Source organism: Oncorhynchus kisutch, linkage group LG15 (assembly GCF_002021735.2).
Source record: "Oncorhynchus kisutch isolate 150728-3 linkage group LG15, Okis_V2, whole genome shotgun sequence".
Lineage (NCBI taxonomy): Eukaryota > Metazoa > Chordata > Actinopteri > Salmoniformes > Salmonidae > Oncorhynchus > Oncorhynchus kisutch.
Window position 1 is genome coordinate 47,569,467 of NC_034188.2, and position 18,886 is coordinate 47,588,352.

An 18,886-nucleotide genomic window follows, 5' to 3' on the forward strand; every position below is an offset into this window, starting at 1 on the left:
CCATTACCAACGAATCAGGCTAATGCGACTTCACCTATCTTTCTTACGCCCTTGGTTAATCGAATAGGTTGCACAGTAGATGAGGCCCCATGGTCTCATCAAACACGATTACAACTTTCCACTTCGACACATTACTTTCGTTTTCCACTAGCTTTACCCTCGCAACACTAGAAGTGCCACTGCTGTCAGTAGCGCTTATAGAAGGGTCATTTTTTTTTCACCAGACCATCCAGGTCCATGACATTCATCATCCCCACCCATACCGTCAGAACTATCATCCATGTCGTGTACAGTCCAGTACAGCTGTTGCTAAACGCCTAACCCAATATAGAACGATGGTTTCTATATTGCTTCTCCACCGACCCTTGAGACCACAAACACGTTTTCTACATAACAAATGTTTATTTTTCTCGGTTTACCTTTCGGGTGGTTACAATATCACTGGTGTGTTGTGTGGTTGCCAATGGCAAGGAAGAACCGTGATTGGCAATGCTCTCGTCCAATGATAACCCAATTCAATCAGTAGTAGTGACATCACACAAACTATTCTCAATTACACTTTTTTTTGTGGCAATTTATGAAATTAGCAACCCTTTCTTGGAACCATGAAGAAGAACAACTGTTTTGGCAGCATACCTTTTTTTCAGAATCTCAATGAACTGAAACTAGTTCATTCAATTTAAAGTAAAAACCAACGTAACATCTAGCTGTTGAAACAGTTAACTGCTTACTATATACATCAAATTCTAAATAATATGTATTGTCTCTGGCTTTAATAACCTGTACATACATTGCATAGCAATAGTGCCTCGATGTTTTTAAGTTTTCAAGGCTCAAATTTACTTTAAAATGTGACAAGCCTTCCCGAGTAGTAAAAATGGTATGACATCCGAATTTGTGTCCATTAAATGTAGCTTTGGGAGTGCTCTTGGATCTTGATCATATGGCAAGGATGTTTTGTGTTTTATTCATGAACAAATTCAGTCATTTATTTTACACTTTTAGTTGAAGATCCTCAAGCTCTTTCATGAGTTGAGCCTCCTTTTCCATCTTTTCAAGCTAAAAGAGAAATGACAAGGGAGAAAAAGAGAATACATATTAAATTTATTTTTATTTTACCCCTTTTTCATGGTATCCAATTGTTTAGTAGCTACTATCTTGTCTCATCGCTACAACTCCCGTACCGGCTCGGGAGAGACGAAGATTGAAAGTCATGCGTCCTCCGATACACAACCCAACCAAGCCGCACTGCTTCTTAACACAGCGCCATCCAACCCGGAAGCCAGCCGCACCAATGGGTTGGAGGAAACACTGTGCACCTGGCAACCTTGGTTAGTGCGCACTGCGCCCGGCCCGCCACAGGAGTCGCTGGTGCGCGATGAGACAAGGATTTCCCTACCGGCCAAACCCTCCCTAACCCAGACGACGCTAGGCCAATTGTGCGTCGCCCCACGGACCTCCCGGTCGCGGCCGGTTACGACAGAGCCTGGGCGCGAACCCAGAGTCTCTGATGGCACAGCTGGCGCTGCAGTACAGCGCCCTTATCCACTGCGCCACCCGGGAGGCCGAGAATACATATTTTAACACAATTCTGTGATATTTACAAGTTTAATATACAAATGTATAAACTGTGGATATTTATTGACGGTTTGCATGACAATAGTTTGTCAGAATAATACCTGGTTCTTTTGAATGGGTTTCCCAGTTGCTTGCAGCGCTTTCAGCTCGTCTATAGCTTTCAGTTTCTAGGAGTTAGTTTGAAATGAACAGAATTAATGTACAGCTAAGCCATTCTCAACACCAAGGGCAACACTTGACGTGGAACTTACTCAAAGAGTCATTTGTCTACAGTATGCTTGTGATAAATCATTTTCATAGGAGTGAAAAAATTAAAAAGTATAGAAAGAAGTAAAACTCGCTTTCCCACAGACATTTGGGAAACCAGTCAACGGTTTCTCTTTATGTTTTACAATTTTCTACATTGTAGAATAATAGCGACTTTTTTTGGTTACTACATGATTCCATGTGTTATCTCATAATTTTGATGTCTTCACTATTATCCTGCAATGTAGAAAAACTCTTGAAAGAGTAGGTGTTTAAACTTTTGACTGGTAGTGTATATTGCATATGGGAAATGACTAAAGTAAATTTGTAAGTAACAAACAGGTTACTGCAGGTACTTCAGCCACCAACTGATACAGTAATTCTCCTGAGTAATAAACAGTGACTGTGTTTTGTTACCTTTTTGACGCTCTTGATCTTCTTGTCAGTCTCTGGGTCGCCACAAGAGGTTTCAGGTTGAGCATTACTGGCTGGAGATGGGTCTGACTGGGGCTCAAGGGCATCTGGGTTTATCTCCTACACAAGGAGAAAACATAACTTTTTCAAACCCTAGAAGGCTTCAAACGTCACAAAAATAATACACACAACTTGAGATCGCTTACCTCGCTAACTCCCACTCTCCCCATCTGATAACTTAGACAAGAGCAGTAGCTCTGAGCTATTCTCCACCTCACTCACTCATTAGGAGAAGATCATGCAAAGCATCTGTACCTGTTTGGCTGCTTTCTTTGCCTCTCGTTTTTTCTGGTTCTTCAGAGCAGTCTTGGACAGCTGCTTGTCTCCGGTGGCGCCAGGCCTCATGTTCTGTGGAGGCTCCTCTTCATGCTGACAGAAAAAAGGGTGGATATTTATGGATATTCCCTCATCACTATTAGGTTTTTCTCCTCAGGGGTGGATTTAATACAACTTTATTTGGCCCTTTTACACATCAGAGTTTAAGCCAGGGGAGGGGTGTGTGAGTTCTACTAAGCTATATGGAATTGTTTTAAGATGGTCATAACAGGGATCATTTAGTTATTTGATTTTACATTTTAAGACCCCAAAAAACATATTCAAATTTTTTTTAAATGTCCTTACTGCTACTAGCCCATACAAACGCATTGAATAACAGATAGTCCCAAATATATCGAAAGGAAGTTTGCTCTGAAGTGTCTCTCCTATATCTGTTAAGATCAGAAAAAAATGTTGTTATACATGTTTTTAACACCATATTTTTGGCAAAATATATTTTGATTTGTTTAACACTTTTTTGGTTACTACATGATTCCATGTGTTATTTCATAGTTTTGATGTCTTCACTATTATTCTACAATGTAGAAAATAGTAAAAAATAAAGAAGAACCCTTAAATGAGTAGGTTTTGACTGGTACTGTACATGTTGGTGAGAATCTCACCTTTGCAGAGGGGTAATATTAGTGTGTAGCCCAAACGGTTTGGACGCTACAGACAGACGTTGGCAGATCGGCTGTACCGACTTCAGACGAGTCTCCTGACACTTGTGATGGTCTTAGAGCAAAATGGTAGCATTGTGTTCGTGAGAGTCTCATCTTTCCATAGAGGGGTCATAATAGTTTGTAGGCCAAAACGTTCAGACGATTTTGTGAGAAGACCGATTCTCAGGATGTCTCATGGTCTGACAAACACCGCTCTAGCTCTGTCACCTTTCACCACAGATTCGGAAGTGCAACATAGGCAGATGTGGTGGATTGAGACTCATCCAATGCAAAATAAATTTCTATCTTAAACTTTTTTCTTTTTTTATGCATTATGCTAATTAGATTTCCACGCCGACATTGACCTTAGGGGGTTAAAAGGATAGTTCACCCACATGACATCATGGTTTCTTTACTCTGTAAGCAGTCTATGGACAAGGTAAGACAGCAATCCATGCTTTGGTTTTGTTCACCTGGCCACGGTCTCCAAATGCTAACTTGTCAGCATTTATGGCACAAAACCAATGCCTGGTATCACTAATATTAGCACCAATGCATTTTATGTCCAAATCATCCCAAAGTGTTTCAAACTGATTGTGTAGCTCAATAAAGTCACTTAAAAGATGATTGGACATGCTAATTCGAATTTGGGGAACTCTCTCTTTAAATGCACATTTTTGTTTTACAATTGAATGCCTACTGAAAACAACACAAACCTGACCCCTGGACCTCCTCTACTCACCAGTTTGGAGCTGGCTGTGACCGGTTTATTCCGCAGGGCAGGTGGGCGGTAGGCCTGGGTCGGCTTGGCCTCTGTGCTGCCCAGCTCGCTGGGTGTTGCCTGGTACTTCACCGGCCTCTCAGGGAACGTCCCGTCTGGGAAGGGCTGCCATACAGTCTCCCAGAGCTCTGTTCCCGTCGGCGTGTCCTGCTTGTACAGAACCGTGCCAGTGTAGTGCCAGATCTTATAGCCGTTACTGACACGTAGCCGGGGGGCACAGGTCGACGTGACGACATGTTCACCGTCCGGGCACCAGGCGAAGTGGGTGGAGTCGGGCACCTGGGGCTTGGACACCTGCTTCCACTTCTTGACATCCCACACCTCCATCTGGCCCCGTAGGTTCCCGAAGCCGGCCAAGACCAGGATGTGGCCCTGGGGGCTGTAGTAGACGGCATTGCGGGGGCCCGTGCCGAAGTCGAAGACAGGGTCACACTTGAGGTTGTAGACAGTAGCCTTGGCGGGCATGAAGCCATAGACCACGCAGAACTCTGTGGAGCTTGGGCTCCATGCCACATCGTAGATGGGCCCGTTCTTCTCTGTTCACAACACAGATAGATACCACACGTTTATGAACCACAGAGCATCAGCTAAATTCATTTAAATGAAACCTGGGCGCAAGCAGTGTGGCCCGGTCAGAGGTTCGAGCTGCTCAGCGTACAATTGCACTCTGGTTCTATTTTTTTAAGAATGACGCGCTGCTCACGCCAGATAATACTTAATAATGTGGCTCACGCTCCCGGCGGCAAAACCTACACGTCCAGTGTAACAGCTAAAATCATACCAAATGACCATGCCTTCAGACATACAAATAATGGTGGAGTAAAAACACACTATATACAAATCTGCAGACTCACGTAGCTGCACAGCAGCAGTCTCGCCATTGGTGGCCAAGTAGTGTAAAGTTTGTTCTCCGTAGTATGAGGCTCCTGTTTTATCCACCTCTATGCTGGCCTGCACCAGAACCGCAGTGGCTGATGGGAAAAAACAAAAGCCATCATGGCAGTAATCTTCTACAACTACAAACTTTATTAGGATAAGGCAAACCACACATTCTCCATAACATTTACTTAACATAATTCTATTATAAACGTTGACCAACCTTTTTTGTTCCATAGCATGGTCACCCTGTCGGCCTTAAAGAAACTCTTGTTGGCCAGAGCACAGGTCGTGCCACCAAAGTTGGGGTATTGGTATAGCCGGACAAACGAGGGGGCACCTTTGCTCCCAGGGACATAAACAGCCACCTTCAGCAGAAACACAGTGGCAAATGTCAGTACCCTCTTCTACAGTCAGATAACCAAACTGATATATGGAAACAAGATAAAAACAGAGGTATACCTTACTAGGCTGATTTCCAGGGGACAGCATAAACTCAGACACCTTCTGCAAGTGAAGCTTATTGGCAATGTTGACTGGGAAAAAAAGAGATGATTAACTAATACAACTATTGGTACTTGTACAATAAATTCTTGGTTCTGTGTCACATCAGTATGGAGCTGCCATCATAGCTTGTTCTATATTGTTAAGGAGATCTCTTGACCTCAATGGGAATTCCTGGTTGATTAAACTTTCAATAAATAAATAAATACAATTTATGGTGGACAACAAATGGGGCAATTGAAGACACTTACTAAAATCGTTGTTCTCGAAAAAGTGAAGTTCATTGTTAACACTCCTGACCGCAATCTTCTCGTCATCTGACCAACTTGGACACCTGTACACATTGACAAGATAAAAAATGATCTGTTCAGAAAATAAAGGGCATGATGCAAACATAGCTAAAAACTCTCAACATTTTCAGTTTCTATTCAATGGAGCGAGGGGATATAACAATCGACAGTTGGACAAAGTGGTGGCAGACGTTATCTAGCCTTCCCAAGTCCATCATTAATTAAATCACACTCACATGATTAGTAACCTTGTCATAGACTTGGGCCTAGGCTTTAGCTTAGTGGGCACACAGGAGACCCTGTTTCTAACTCAGTCTGTGCATCATTGATGGGCAACACATACTAATGTATTTATTTACCATTATTTTTAGATGTAAGTTGACTGAGAACATATTCTCTTTTACAGCAATGACCTGGGGAAGAGTCACAGGGGGAAGGAAAGGGGATGAATGAGCCAATTGGAAGCTGGGGATGATTGAAAGGGGCCAGGATAGGAATTTAGCCAGGACACCGGCTAACACCCCTACTTTTATGATTAGTGCCATGGGATCTTTAGTGACCACAGAGAGTCAGGACACCTGTTTTAATGTCCCATCTGAAAGACGGCAACTTACGCAGGGTAATGTCCCCATCACTGCCCCGGGGCATTGGGATCTCCTTAGACCAGAGGGAAAAGTGCCCCCTACTGGACCTCCAACACCACTTCCAGCAGAATCTGGTTTCCCATCCAGGGACCGACCAGGACCGACCCTGCTTAGCTTGAGAGGAAAGCCAGTAGTGGGATGCAGGGTGTTATGCTGCTGGCTAATCCTCTGCATTTCTTTACAGATGGACAAACACAATAATACAACACTGTGCAAACTCACCATCCCTGAACCTTCTTCTGGTAAAGAGCCTTGAGGCAGGTCCCAGTTTTCAAATCCCACAGCTGCAAGTTGGCATCTCCCTGTGGGTTGTCCTGCGTCTCTGACAAGAGAAAGGGAAACTATAATTACATTACTAATTGTAAAGATGAGTGCTAGTGCAGCACAAACAACCGCAAACCATACATTGCAATGGACATGACATTCAAATTATATCTAGTTTCAAACGGAACACATCTCGACTCCCTACTCGTGTTCCTGCTTGAGGGCTCTAATACACTAGGCAAACAGAGTAAAAGTTACATAGAACTAGGTAGAAAGTGACTCTCCGTCACTCCATTTGCATCAGTGTTTTCCATTTATCATCATCTAACCAAACCTTATAATAAATGTTTTATTGCATTTCTATGTAGTTCTGGAAACTTACTGCTATACACCTGCCATGTAGCCAGCACAGTGTTCAGCGGAGAGAACTCCAACATTGCAGTCTTTGGAAGGTCAAACGACCTGACTTGAGAGCCGTCTGCAACCTTCACAACAGTGACCCTGACAAACAAAACATGGGCATGACAACTACTGTAATCGGTACAGTCTCAACGCATGCAAAATATTCCAATGACTGAAGAGGTAGTCTACAGGACTAATGTCATTCAAACTACAGCATGCAAGAGCTGTATACTAATTCTGCATACGGATACATAGGGCTCAGGGCAAAAGTGGTGTACTATGTAGGGAATAGAGTGCAATTTTGGACGCAGACATAGTGTCATGATGTAGCTTTTATTACTTCTCTCCATTGCACCATGCAAACAATGTCCCGTCCTTGCTGAACGCCACATATCTACTTTGCAGAGGGTCCCTGAAATTGAAAGGTTTAGTAAATAAAAATGGAATTCGAAACAGTTGCACAGTGATTGATTTGGCTAACAATTTAAAATTGATGGAAGGGGAATGACCTTTGAAAATCTGCATTCTTCTCGCAGTTTGGTGGTCCACGGAGCAGCACTGTCCCGTCAGATCCCCGGACTGTGTGATCAGAATAACAGCAGCAGTTAGTCTAAAATCACTGATGTAATAGTTCTGGAAGATTAAAGAATTGGCCATATTATCATCAGCAGGAGGTGAATCTGATTGGAACATAATTGGGCTTGCATGCTACAGCATCTACCAAAATATTTATAAAGCATTTGGCTAGCTTGTAACATTATTACTTTGACAACAGCAGGTCACGGTCGACTTGAAATTAAGGAAATTCCACATTCCAACTCACGTGACAGTTAAGATGGGCCGTTGCGTATATTCTACAAACCAGGTTAACATGTAAAACAACACGTAAACAAGAAATAAAGAGTTTACTCTTCAATAAAGTAACCCACCTGCTAAAATAGGTATGGGGGGCGCCATGATGTACCGGAAAGAGAATAATTTGCAAAAGGAAATGCGGAAGTCTCAAGAAAGAAGGGGCGTGTCATTGGAACATTGGCCACATCATCATGAAATATGTGACTAATCACATTTTATGTCCATGATAAATTCACTCCTAAATTGAATGTTGTTTATGATCAAATACATGCTGATCTATAAAAAAAATGTATGAAATGCTTTTAGCCATTTTGTATTCTTTCTAAGAAAAGAAAAAAACATTTGTGGAATGACACGACCACGGAATAGCCCTTCCTGTGTGGGAGTGGTCTACTTTGTGTGTACGTAGACAAATTCGAGACACCCTGCCAATGGTGGAGTTTGTTTTGCATGATCCGGTGCCCCGCTGAATCGAGATTTTACTGAAGGACCAATTGGAATGGTCTAAAGTCTATTACGCCCGGGTACCGGGGCATGCAAAACGGACTCCACCCCTCACTCATCACTAAACGGCGACCGAGCTCTGGAAATTAGCCTACTGTCTACATTTGACAGCCACAACTTCATAAATAATCAATAGCTAAAAGGCTACAATTATCTTAAACAATGGTGGCAAAACAGAGAATACGCATGGCCAACGAGAAACACAGCAAAAACATCACGCTGAGAGGCAATGTGGCCAAATCCACGGTAAGTTTTTGGGATACAAAGAATCAATAGTCAGTGAAGACTGTACTAGATACATTTCTATTTTGTTTGAAAATAATATCCTAGTTACTTGTTTGAATGGTTTCAAAATATCTAAAAGTTTACTTCAACATTTTGATGTTGGTTTCTGATCTATTTCTGCAGAGAAATCCAGGTGAAGACAAGGTGGCAGTGGGACCATGGCTTCTGGCGTTATTCATCTTTGTCGTCTGCGGATCAGGTAAATGCATATGTACAGTGTACACTTTTTCCAGTGATGTATACATTACTATTGATTTTCTCTAGGCCTATGTCTCATGATAAACCAATTGTTTTACGCGGCTAATATTATGTGATTCGGGTAAGGAGTTCCCCATTCATAGACACTATAGCTACTTTTAGCGCCTATTGATGAAGGTATCTTCTTCCCGGGGGACTTTAGTTAAGAGCCCACCCTTGGTCTGAACTAGCCCAATATGTACTCTTAAGAAGCCTAACGTTACCAAGGACCTTATGTTATTTTCAGAGGTAGACTTGCTCTAGCGGCCAAAACAGCCAAATACTCCATCTAAACGTTAATCGATTCTCATTTGCAATACGGTTCCAGAAACATAAAGCCATTTACTTTCATATCACATCTAAATAATTGTACAAATGCAAAAGACACACATACTGCACACTGTTAACTGCCTTTATCATAGTTGCAGCCAACAGTATTTTTCAGTGACAACACGTTTCTGGTGGCCGCCTTCTTTTACGCACAGGTGTTCGGAGCATGCTATAGATAACTAATTAGCACAGGGGGTCCCTCTGTCTTTCGTAAACTCGTAACATGGATATATGGCTTTGTGGGAATACTAACTGCATGAAAGGTGTGAATCAATTTAACGTTTTTTTGGGGGAGAAAAAAAATACAGAAGAGGCCTTCATTCAAAGACTCTTATTTGTAAAGGAACTGAGAGTCATGATCAAAAGCTAGGTTTCAACGTGAACATGCGTGGCATGCGGTACAGTTTTGGAATCATAAGGAACATATCTTTCATATCAGCGATAAATAACTTTCAAAAAACAAAAGGTGAAATTACTACACACCTTTTTTATAGGGTTTGGGTTAGTGTTCCCACACAGCCTTACCAGAAGATGCTGAACCTACCATTACACCGGCTTACACTGAGCTGCACTGAGGTCAGAACGCAATCATGGTTACATTAAGACACCGTGGAGCCGGCGCGAGATATGGGTCAGAACTTACCTGAATGCATTTTGCAATGGCAATTGCGTTCCGACCTACAGCCGATACTGTCGGCTGTAACTGCAATAAATCCAGATAAAATCATGTACATTAAGGATATATTTTGCATTTGTGAAATTGATTTGATATGAAAGTAATAGGTTTTATGTTTCTAGAACCGTATTGCAAATGAGAATCGATTAACGTTTAGATGGAGTATTTGGCTGTTTTTAGCTGCTAGAGCTAGTCTACCTCTGAAAATAACATAAGATACTTTGACCATGCAGCACCTTTTCATGTCCATCTAACATCTGCATTGGCCGTGCAGCATTTAAGGTGATACGGCCTCTGCAGAAGTCAGGGCATTCATACTTCATGTGCTTTGTGGAGTAGCGCAGGGCTGTTGTCAAGGAAGTGAGTTTGTGCTTATACAGGACCTCCCACCCCCACCTTTTGTCAACCAATCATCTCATTGTGGAGCTATACTGCGCCCTCATTGTTACAGCATTTTGAAGACGCATGGCGATGCGGTACGGAGCTCAGTTTGGCCTCTGGATGCTCCACAATTGCTCCAACCACATTTTCAAATCAAACAGAAATTGGCTTTAAGGAGTAACGGTATGCTTGCCTACACTCCTTAAGAGTACATTCGTTGGCTAGGTTAGGAGATTCAATATGATACCAAACATCAGTTTCTCAAATAAGTGCTGTTTGACTGAAAGGTTGAAGTTCACCACTGTATCCACTAACTCTCTCAAACCTTGAGCTTAGGCCCTCTGGCTGTGGACAGTTTTAGATAGTTATACTTCCTGTCTGTACCTAATACGTGTAGTGTTACTTTTGCAAGGTCCTATCCAACAATCAAACATTTTCGCTACACCCGCAAAACATCTATGTATGTGTAGGCGACCAATAAAATGTGACTTGATTTGTATGCTGTACAGTGATACCATAGCCAGTAGGCTACTGCTGAATAGGAGCACATACATTTTTCAGATTCAAATAAAATTGTATTACATAATATAACATTTGACACATTTTGCAGATGTTATTGTGGGTGTAGCGAAATGTTTGTGTTGCTAGCTCCAACAGTGCAGTAGTATCTAACAATCTAAAAGAATGGAGTTCAAAAATATATAAATATTAGGACGAGCAATGTCAAGAGGCATTGACTAAAATACAGTAGAATATAATACAGTATATACATATGAAATGAGTAAAGCAGTATGTAAACATTATTCAAGTGTCTAGTGTTCCATTATTAAAGTGACCAGTGATTCCATGTTTATGAATATAGGGCAGCAGCCTCTAAGGTGCAGGGTTGAGTAAACGGGTGGTAGCTGGCTAGTGATGGCTATTTAACAGTCTGATGGCCTTAAGATAGAAGCTGTTTTTCTGTCTCTCTGTCCCAGTTTTGGTGCTGTAGATGTCCTGGAGGGCAGGCAGTGATGCGTTGAGCAGACTGCACCAACCTCTAGAGAGCCGGGCGGTGCAGATGGGTTAGGGCAGTGTGATGGGGATTGCATCGTCTGTGGATCTATTGGGGTGGTATGCAAATTGAAGTGGATCTAGGGTTTTAGGTAAGGTAGATGTGATATGATCCTTAACTAGCCTCTCAAAGCACTTCATGATGACAGAAGTGAGTGCTACGAGGCGATAGTCATTTAGCTCAGTTACCTTTGCTTTCTTGGGTACAGGAACAAGGGTGGACATCTTGAAGCAAGTGGGGACATCAGACTGGGGTAGGGAGCGATTGAATATGTCCTTAAACACACCAGCTAGCTGGTCTGCACATGCTCTAAGGACGCGGCTAGGGATTCCGTCTGGGCCGGCAGCCTTGCGAGGGTTAACACGTTTAAATGTCTTACTCACGTCGGCCATGGAGAACGAGAGCCCACAGTCCCTGGGAGCAGGCCACGTCGGTGGCACTGTGTTCTTCTCAAAGCGGGTGAAGAAGGTGTTTAGCTTGTCCGGGAGCAAAACACCATTTCATCAATCTAATCTAACCTTCCCCCTGCTATTTGATAGAAGCAGGAATAACCTCTGTATTTAAATACAATCTAAAGATAAGATGGGTTTGAATTTGCTGCGTCATACTATCATGCATGTTTTTTTTTTCCACAAGTGGGATAAATAAATCAGTCAATCAAGAGTACATAAACCACAGTGGAACTATCCAGTTTATGTAATGTGATTGAGTTCCCTATTTAATGTTCCTCTCTCAAACGTATCGAATGCTTAATAGTGTTCTGATATTTTTCAGCAATCTTCCAGATCATTCAGAGCATTCGAATGGGAATGTAATATCAGGAGCCCTACCACCATCACCTGTTTCCAGCATTCCTCTACACATCAAGTGGTTTCATGGTGCCTCACAAGACTGAAGATGATCAACTACCATCTGTCCATTCCTTTTTTCCCCCTATTTCTCTTTTCCCCTCTTTGGCATAGCCAAGCAGGGTAAGCACACCCTTGTCATCTTTGCCTGACATAAATTAAGAAGAAAAAAAAAGATTGGAGATGTTGTTGTTTCAGGGAACTACATGGGTATTTGTACAGTGATGACTGCTGTATGTGTTGATTGATGTGCCAAAACCAAATGGAGTGAATGTCTGATATTCTCCTGTGGTATAAATTCCAGAACACAAGACCACAGTGACTTCATTCTAGGACTAAACTCTTCTTCTTGGTTGTACACGGCCAGTATCTGGTGTCTTATACCCTTTATATTATAATGAATATTATGTGACGCCTTTGCTGTATTTCCAGTCATTTCTTCAGTTACGAAAGGAAAGTAAAGGTCTTTTGAATCAGATTTGCACTGTGTGGCTAAGACAATGACATCTACTATTTCTGCTTAAACAAATAAAATAAAAAGGTATATCCTTGTTATTGTTTAACGTGTTATTTTCTTGAGTGTCTGCATGCCAAATAACATTGTATGGGTTCATGCACTTCAAATGTGTCATGTTGTATTGAAAGAGGAATATAAACAAACAACTGGTCCTGTGTGGCTCAGTTGGTAGAGCATGGCACTTGCAACACCAGGGTCGTGGGTTTGATTCCAATGGGGGGGGGGGGGTATGTGTTCTTATGGGATTAGTGTTACTGGTGGCGCTAAGTAATATCTGTCCTGTATGAATCTGCCATGTCAATAATTTTTACTTGGCAGGAAGGTTTATTATCCCAGCCATGAAAACCTACTTTTTTTTTTTTTTTTGCAGACTCGGGTCCTCTGATAATACTTATCCTGTGCGAGTCGTCATCCCTGTGTTTTGAGGAATATTACAGAGTTTAACATGTACTGCACCCAGTTTGGGTAAGAACATGGGAAGAAATTGATGCCTAAAACAAAGTGCTATACACGTAGCCTACAGATGAATGCTCTGTTTTGTCATATCAACTTTCCTAGTGACATACTACTTTTAAAAGGTGAAGTGGACAATATTGTGCCAATTAATTGATACATTGCCAAATACGTAAGTTAATTAAATGTGCAAACCAAGCGCCACCGAATGATCAACAAAATTTGCCATTTTTTTGGATACAGATGTTATTAGCAACTTCTGGAGTAGCTAGCTAGCTTTAGCTTGGTACCTAGATAGCACCAATGAAACCAGCCTGAAAACAATGACCAGTAGAAACTGCATTCATTTTCAATATTCTTAGCAATGATTTAGGAATCATTGTGAGTAAGTATTCACTAGTTAGGTTTATAGGTTGTAGTTATTATAGGACTATTTCTCTCTATACCATTTGTATTTCATTAACCTTTGACTATTGGATGTTCTTATAGGCACTTTAGTATTGCCAGTGTAACAGTTTATTGATGTCCTGATGCAGGTTTATAATGTTTGGGAGCAGATTATTGATGTCCTGATGCAGGTTTATGATGTTTGGGAGCAGCTTATTGATGTCCTGATGCAGGTTTATAATGTTTGGGAGCAGCTTATTGATGTCTTGGTGCAGGTTTATAATGTTTGGGAGCGGTTTATTGATGTCCTGATGCAGGTTTATAATGTTGGGTAGCAGGTTATTGATGTCCTGATGCAGGTTTACAATGTTTGGGAGCAGCTTATTGTTGTCCTGATGTAGGTTTATAATGTTTGGGAGCAGCTTATTGATGTCCTGATGCAGGTTTATAATGTTTGGGAGCAGCTTATTGATGTCTTGGTGCAAGTTTATAATGTTTGGGAGCAGCTTATTGTTGTCCTGATGTAGGTTTATAATGTTTGGGAGGAGGTTATTGATGTCCTGATGCAGGTTTATAATGTTTGGGAGCAGCTTATTGATGTCCGGATGCAGGTTTATAATGTTTGGTAGCAGGTTATTGATGTCCTGATGCAGGTTTATAATGTTTGGGAGCAGCTTATTGATGTCCTGATGCAAGTTTATAGTGTTTGGGAGCAGCTTATTGATGTCTTGGTGCAGGTTTATAATGTTTGGGAGGAGGTTATTGATGTCCAGATGCAGGTTTATAATGTTTGGTAGCAGGTAATTGATGTCCTGATGCAGGTTTATAATTTTAGGGAGCAGGTTATTGATGTCCTGATGCAGGTTTATAATGTTAGGGAGCAGGTTATTGATGTCCTGATGCAGGTTTATAATGTTAGGGAGCAGCTTATTGATGTCCTGATGCAGGTTTATAATGTTAAGGAGCAGCTTATATATGTCCTGATTCTGGTTTATAATATGTGATAGCAGCTTATTGATGTCCTGATGCAGGTTTATAATGTCAGGGAGCAGCTTATTGATGTCCTGTATTCATGCTCCTGGATGCACAAACAACAGTTCTAGGCACAGGAGGTATATGGGTTAGTGACAGGATTTCATTGGTGTAAACGTTGTTCATGTGACTGCTTCCATTCATGGTGTTTTTGCCTGTCACATTGACCAAAATGTGTGCTATCCAGTGGCAGGCTTATGAGATTGAGGGCTGCCACAGCACATCACCCTCCTGTTTCTTAACATTTCCTCATTGTTTCTCTGCCCTTTCATCTTTACTAATGCTGCAGCAATCTGCTTGAAAGCAGTATCCAGATCCATCGGATGTAGTGATCACAATATAGTAGCCATATCTAGGAAAACCACAGTTCCAAAGGCTGGACCTAATATATTGTATAAGAGGTCATACAATACGTTTTGTAGTGATTCCTATGTTGTTGATGTAAGAATATCTGTTGGTCCGTGGTGTGTAATGAGTAGCAACCAGATGCTGCACTTGACACATTTATGAAATTGCTTATTCCAGTTGCTACTAAGCATGCACCCATTAAGGAAATGACTGTTAAAAACTGTTGAATCCCCATTGATTGATGAGGAATTGAAAAATGTTATGGTTGAGAGGGATGAGGCAAAAGGAATGGCAAATAAGTCTGGCTGCACAACCGATTGGCAAACGTATTGCAAATTGAGAAATCCCGTGTCTAACCTGAATGAAAAGAAGAAGAAACTATACTATGAAACAAAGATAAATGAAATAAAGAATGATAGTAAAAAGCTTTGGAAGACATTCAATGAAATTCTGGGAAAAAAAGGCAAACCTCAGCTCCATCATTCATTGAAACAGATGGCTCATTCATCACAAAACCCACTGATAATGCTAACTACTTTAATGATGTTTTTCATTGTCAGGTTTAGCAAGCATAACATGCCAGCAATAAATGCTGACACTACACATCCAAGTATAACTGACCAAATTATAAAAGACAAGCATTGTCATTTTAAATTCCGTAAAGTGACTGTGGAAGAGGTGAAAAAATTATTGTTGTCTATCAACAATGACAAGCCACTGGGGCCTGACAACTTGGATGGAAAATGACTGAGGATAATAGCAGATGATATTGCCACATCTTCAATCTAAGCCTACTAGAAAGTGTGTGCCCTCAGGCCTGGAGGGAAGCTAAAGTAATTCTGCCACCTAAGAATAGTAAAGCCCCCTTTCCTGGCTCAAATAGTCGACCAATCAGCCTGTTACCAATCCTTTGTAAACTTTTGGAAAAAATTGTGTTTGACCGGATACAATGCTATTTTACAGTAAACAATTTACAGTTCACAATTTCTTAACAACACCATCAACAAGGCAGGTCCTACAGGCCCTAGTTTCTACCTTCTTAACAGCACTGTCAACCAGGCAGGTCCTACAGGCCCTAGTTTTGTCGCACCTGGACTACTGTTCCGTCAGGTGCCTACAAAAAAGGAAAATTGCAATTGGCTCAGAACAGGGCAGCACGGCTGGCCCTTGGATGTACATGGAGAGCTAATATTAGTAATATGCATGTCAATCTCTCCTGACTCAAAGTGGAGGAGAGATTGACTTCATTACTGCTTGTATTTATGAGAGGTATTGATATGTTGAATGCACCGAGCTGTTTGTTTGAACTACTGGCACACAGCTCGGACACACATGCATATCCCACAAGACATGCCACCAGAAGTCTCTTCACAGTCCCCAAGTCCATAACAGACTATGGAACAGGCACAGTACTAAATAAAGCCATGACTACATGGAACTCTACTCCACATCAAATAACTCATGCAAGCAGAAAAATTTGATTTAAAAAAAACATTTAAAAAACACCTTATGGAACAGCGGGGTCTGTGAAGCACCACAAACATAAGCACAGGCACAGACACATGCATACACACACACCTAAAGAAAATCAAATCCAAACCTGGCCAAAAGAGCACTCTTCCTTGGCTAAATGGAGAAGTCTGGAAATTGATGCAAGAATGAGATTATGCTCTAAAAACAGCCCTAAAATTCAAATAAGAGCATGACAGACGTAGGTTTACCATGTTGAGCAATAAGGTGATGAAAGAAATCGGACAGGCCAAGGCAAACTTTTTTATTAACATAATTGGTGAAGCAAGGGAAATTCTAAATTGATCTGGGAGAATCTGAAAAAGTTAACAGGGAAAGACCATAGTAACACTGCAAAAAGACTAGAAATCATGGTGAATAACAATCTAACACAGGATGCAGTCGAAATAGCAATAGCCTTCAATTCCTACTTTATTGACTCTGTCAGGGTACTGACACAGAACCCCTCCACTGGTTTCTTGGGCTCAGTGCAAGTAAATTACGCTCAACCTGTCTTCATCATAAGGGAGGTTTCTGAGTCAAAGGTGAACAAGGTGATTAGCTCACTAAAGAACTCTAAAGCCAAAGATGTGTTTGGAATGGACTCTACCTTTCTTAAAAACTACAAAGAGTCACTCATTGGCCCCATTACTAAGGTCACCAACACATCTATTGGTCTGGGGGTGTTTCCAAGGGTATGTAAGTCGGGTGACCCTGCTGACGTGAGTAACTACAGGCCCATTAGTATACTACCTGTGGTGTCGTAGGTTGCTGAAAAGTGTGTAGCAGAACAACTGATTGCCCACCTCAACAACAGCCCCTCCACATTATACTCCATGCAGTTTGGCTTCAGAGCGAAACACTCCACAGAAACGGCCAACTGATTTCTTCTGGAAAATGTGAAGTCCAAGATGGACAAAGGGGGTGTTGTTGGGGATGTGTTTCTGGACCTAAGGAAGGCTTTTGATATTGTTAACCATTAGATTCTCATCACAAAATTGTCCAAGTACAAGTTTTCCCCAGAAGCCTTGAGATAGATGAAATCCTACCTTGAAGGCAGAACTCAAGTGTGTCAGAGTAAGCAATGAGCTGTCGCCCACTCTTAGCTATGATGTGGGCGTGCCCCAAGGGTCAATACGGGGGCCCCTCCTGTTCAGCCTGTACATTAATGATCTGCCTTCTGTCTGTACTGGGTCTGAAGTTCAAATGTATGCAGATGATACAGTGATATATTTGCATGCAAAGAGCAAACAACAAGCTGCACAAGAACTCACTACTGTAATGGTCCAGGTTACAAAATGGCTCAGTGACTCGTGTTTGCATCTCAATGTGAAAAAAAACTCTGCATGTTCTTCACAAAGAGGGCAACAGATGCTACTGAGCCAGATTTGTGTCAGGGGAGAAGCTCCAGGTGGTATCTGATTTTAAGTACCTTGGCATCATACTTGATTCCAACCTCTCTAATAAAAAGCATGTTAAAAAGGTAATTCAAATAACCAAATTCAACCTAGCTAATTTCCGATTTATATGAAATTTTTGACTGCAGAGGTAGCAAAACTGTACTTCAAATCTATGATACTCCACCACTTAACATACTGCTTGACTAGTTGGGCCCAAGCTTGCTGTACAACATTAAAACCTATTCAGTCTGTCTACAAACAGGCTCTCAAAGTGCTTGATAGGAAGTCCAATAGCCGTCATCACTGTTACATCCTCAGAAAGCATGAGCTCGTGAGTTGGGAAAATCTTGGAAACACTGTTGTTTTTATGAATTTTGTCTTGTTGCTTTTTGTGCTATGTTGCTCTGTCTGTATGCTATGTCTTGCTTGTCCTATGTTGCTCTGCGTGTGCTCACTGCTCAATGATTGTCTGTATTGTTATTGTAATTGTTTTTAATAACCTGCCCAGGGACTGCGGTTGAAAATTAACCGGCTGGCTAAAACTGGCACTTTTACTGAAACGTTGATTGATGTGCACTGTCCCTGTAAAAAATTTAATAAATTCAAACTCAAATACACGATAGCATCCATACTATACACATACACATGGATTCTGTACTGTATATATGTGTTAGTGGTGGAGTAAGGGCCTGAGGGCACACGGTCTGTGAATGTATTGAAATGTTTTTACAATTGTATAAACTGCCTTAATTTGGATTAATTTGCCTTGGCAGCAGCTAATGGTAATAAATAAAAATACAAATCTTGTTTTTATTTGAGCTTTTCAATGGCAAAGGGCATGTCTGTCTTGTCATACTGTTAACCTGTTGACTACAATCAGTTGTAACAGGACTAAAATGTTAAAAGAAAAATACGCAACTTTGAAGTAAAATCACTTTAATATACAATGGTCTATGTTTGGCAATGTGTTGTTGCATATTTCTAAAGTGGTGTTGGTGCATATACATTTCTGGCAACCATTCCGTGTTACACAG

The 18,886-nt window shown here is 41.4% G+C and overlaps 2 protein-coding genes across 2 annotated transcripts; one reads left to right on the forward strand and one right to left on the reverse strand.

Annotated features, from left to right (window-relative positions):
* Positions 1-382: 382 nt before the first annotated feature.
* Positions 383-8,061, reverse strand: LOC109905354 (eukaryotic translation initiation factor 2A). Its single transcript, XM_020502667.2, has 14 exons — positions 7,966-8,061; positions 7,546-7,615; positions 7,377-7,448; positions 7,017-7,135; positions 6,593-6,692; positions 5,688-5,770; positions 5,395-5,468; positions 5,156-5,300; positions 4,911-5,027; positions 4,018-4,592; positions 2,554-2,667; positions 2,242-2,358; positions 1,680-1,745; positions 383-1,059 (listed from the first exon to the last, which is right to left on the reverse strand). Exons 1-14 carry the CDS (start codon positions 7,991-7,993, stop codon positions 994-996), a joined length of 1,746 nt encoding a protein of 581 aa, XP_020358256.1. The 5' UTR covers positions 7,994-8,061; the 3' UTR covers positions 383-993.
* Positions 8,062-8,416: 355 nt separating this feature from the next.
* On the forward strand, positions 8,417-12,766 carry LOC109905356 (stress-associated endoplasmic reticulum protein 1-like). The gene is made up of 3 exons (XM_020502668.2): positions 8,417-8,641; positions 8,804-8,879; positions 12,133-12,766. The coding sequence occupies exons 1-3, from the start codon at positions 8,558-8,560 to the stop codon at positions 12,171-12,173; spliced, it is 201 nt and encodes a 66-aa protein (XP_020358257.1). The 5' UTR covers positions 8,417-8,557; the 3' UTR covers positions 12,174-12,766.
* The last annotated feature ends 6,120 nt before the right edge of the window (positions 12,767-18,886 follow it).

Excerpts from the sequence above, each read along its gene's own strand:
- LOC109905354 (XM_020502667.2), bottom strand. The coding sequence starts at position 7,993 with ATGGCGCCCCCCATACCTATTTTAGCAG. Across the intron at positions 2,359-2,553 it reads CAAAGAAAGCAGCCAAACAG|GAGATAAACCCAGATGCCCT; the intron begins GTACAGATGCTT and ends CTCCTTGTGTAG. Across the intron at positions 1,746-2,241 it reads AGATCAAGAGCGTCAAAAAG|AAACTGAAAGCTATAGACGA; the intron begins GTAACAAAACAC and ends ACTAACTCCTAG.
- LOC109905356 (XM_020502668.2), top strand. The coding sequence starts at position 8,558 with ATGGTGGCAAAACAGAGAATACGCATGGCCAACGAGAAACACAGCAAA. Across the intron at positions 8,642-8,803 it reads GCAATGTGGCCAAATCCACG|AGAAATCCAGGTGAAGACAA; the intron begins GTAAGTTTTTGG and ends CTATTTCTGCAG. Across the intron at positions 8,880-12,132 it reads CTTTGTCGTCTGCGGATCAG|CAATCTTCCAGATCATTCAG; the intron begins GTAAATGCATAT and ends GATATTTTTCAG.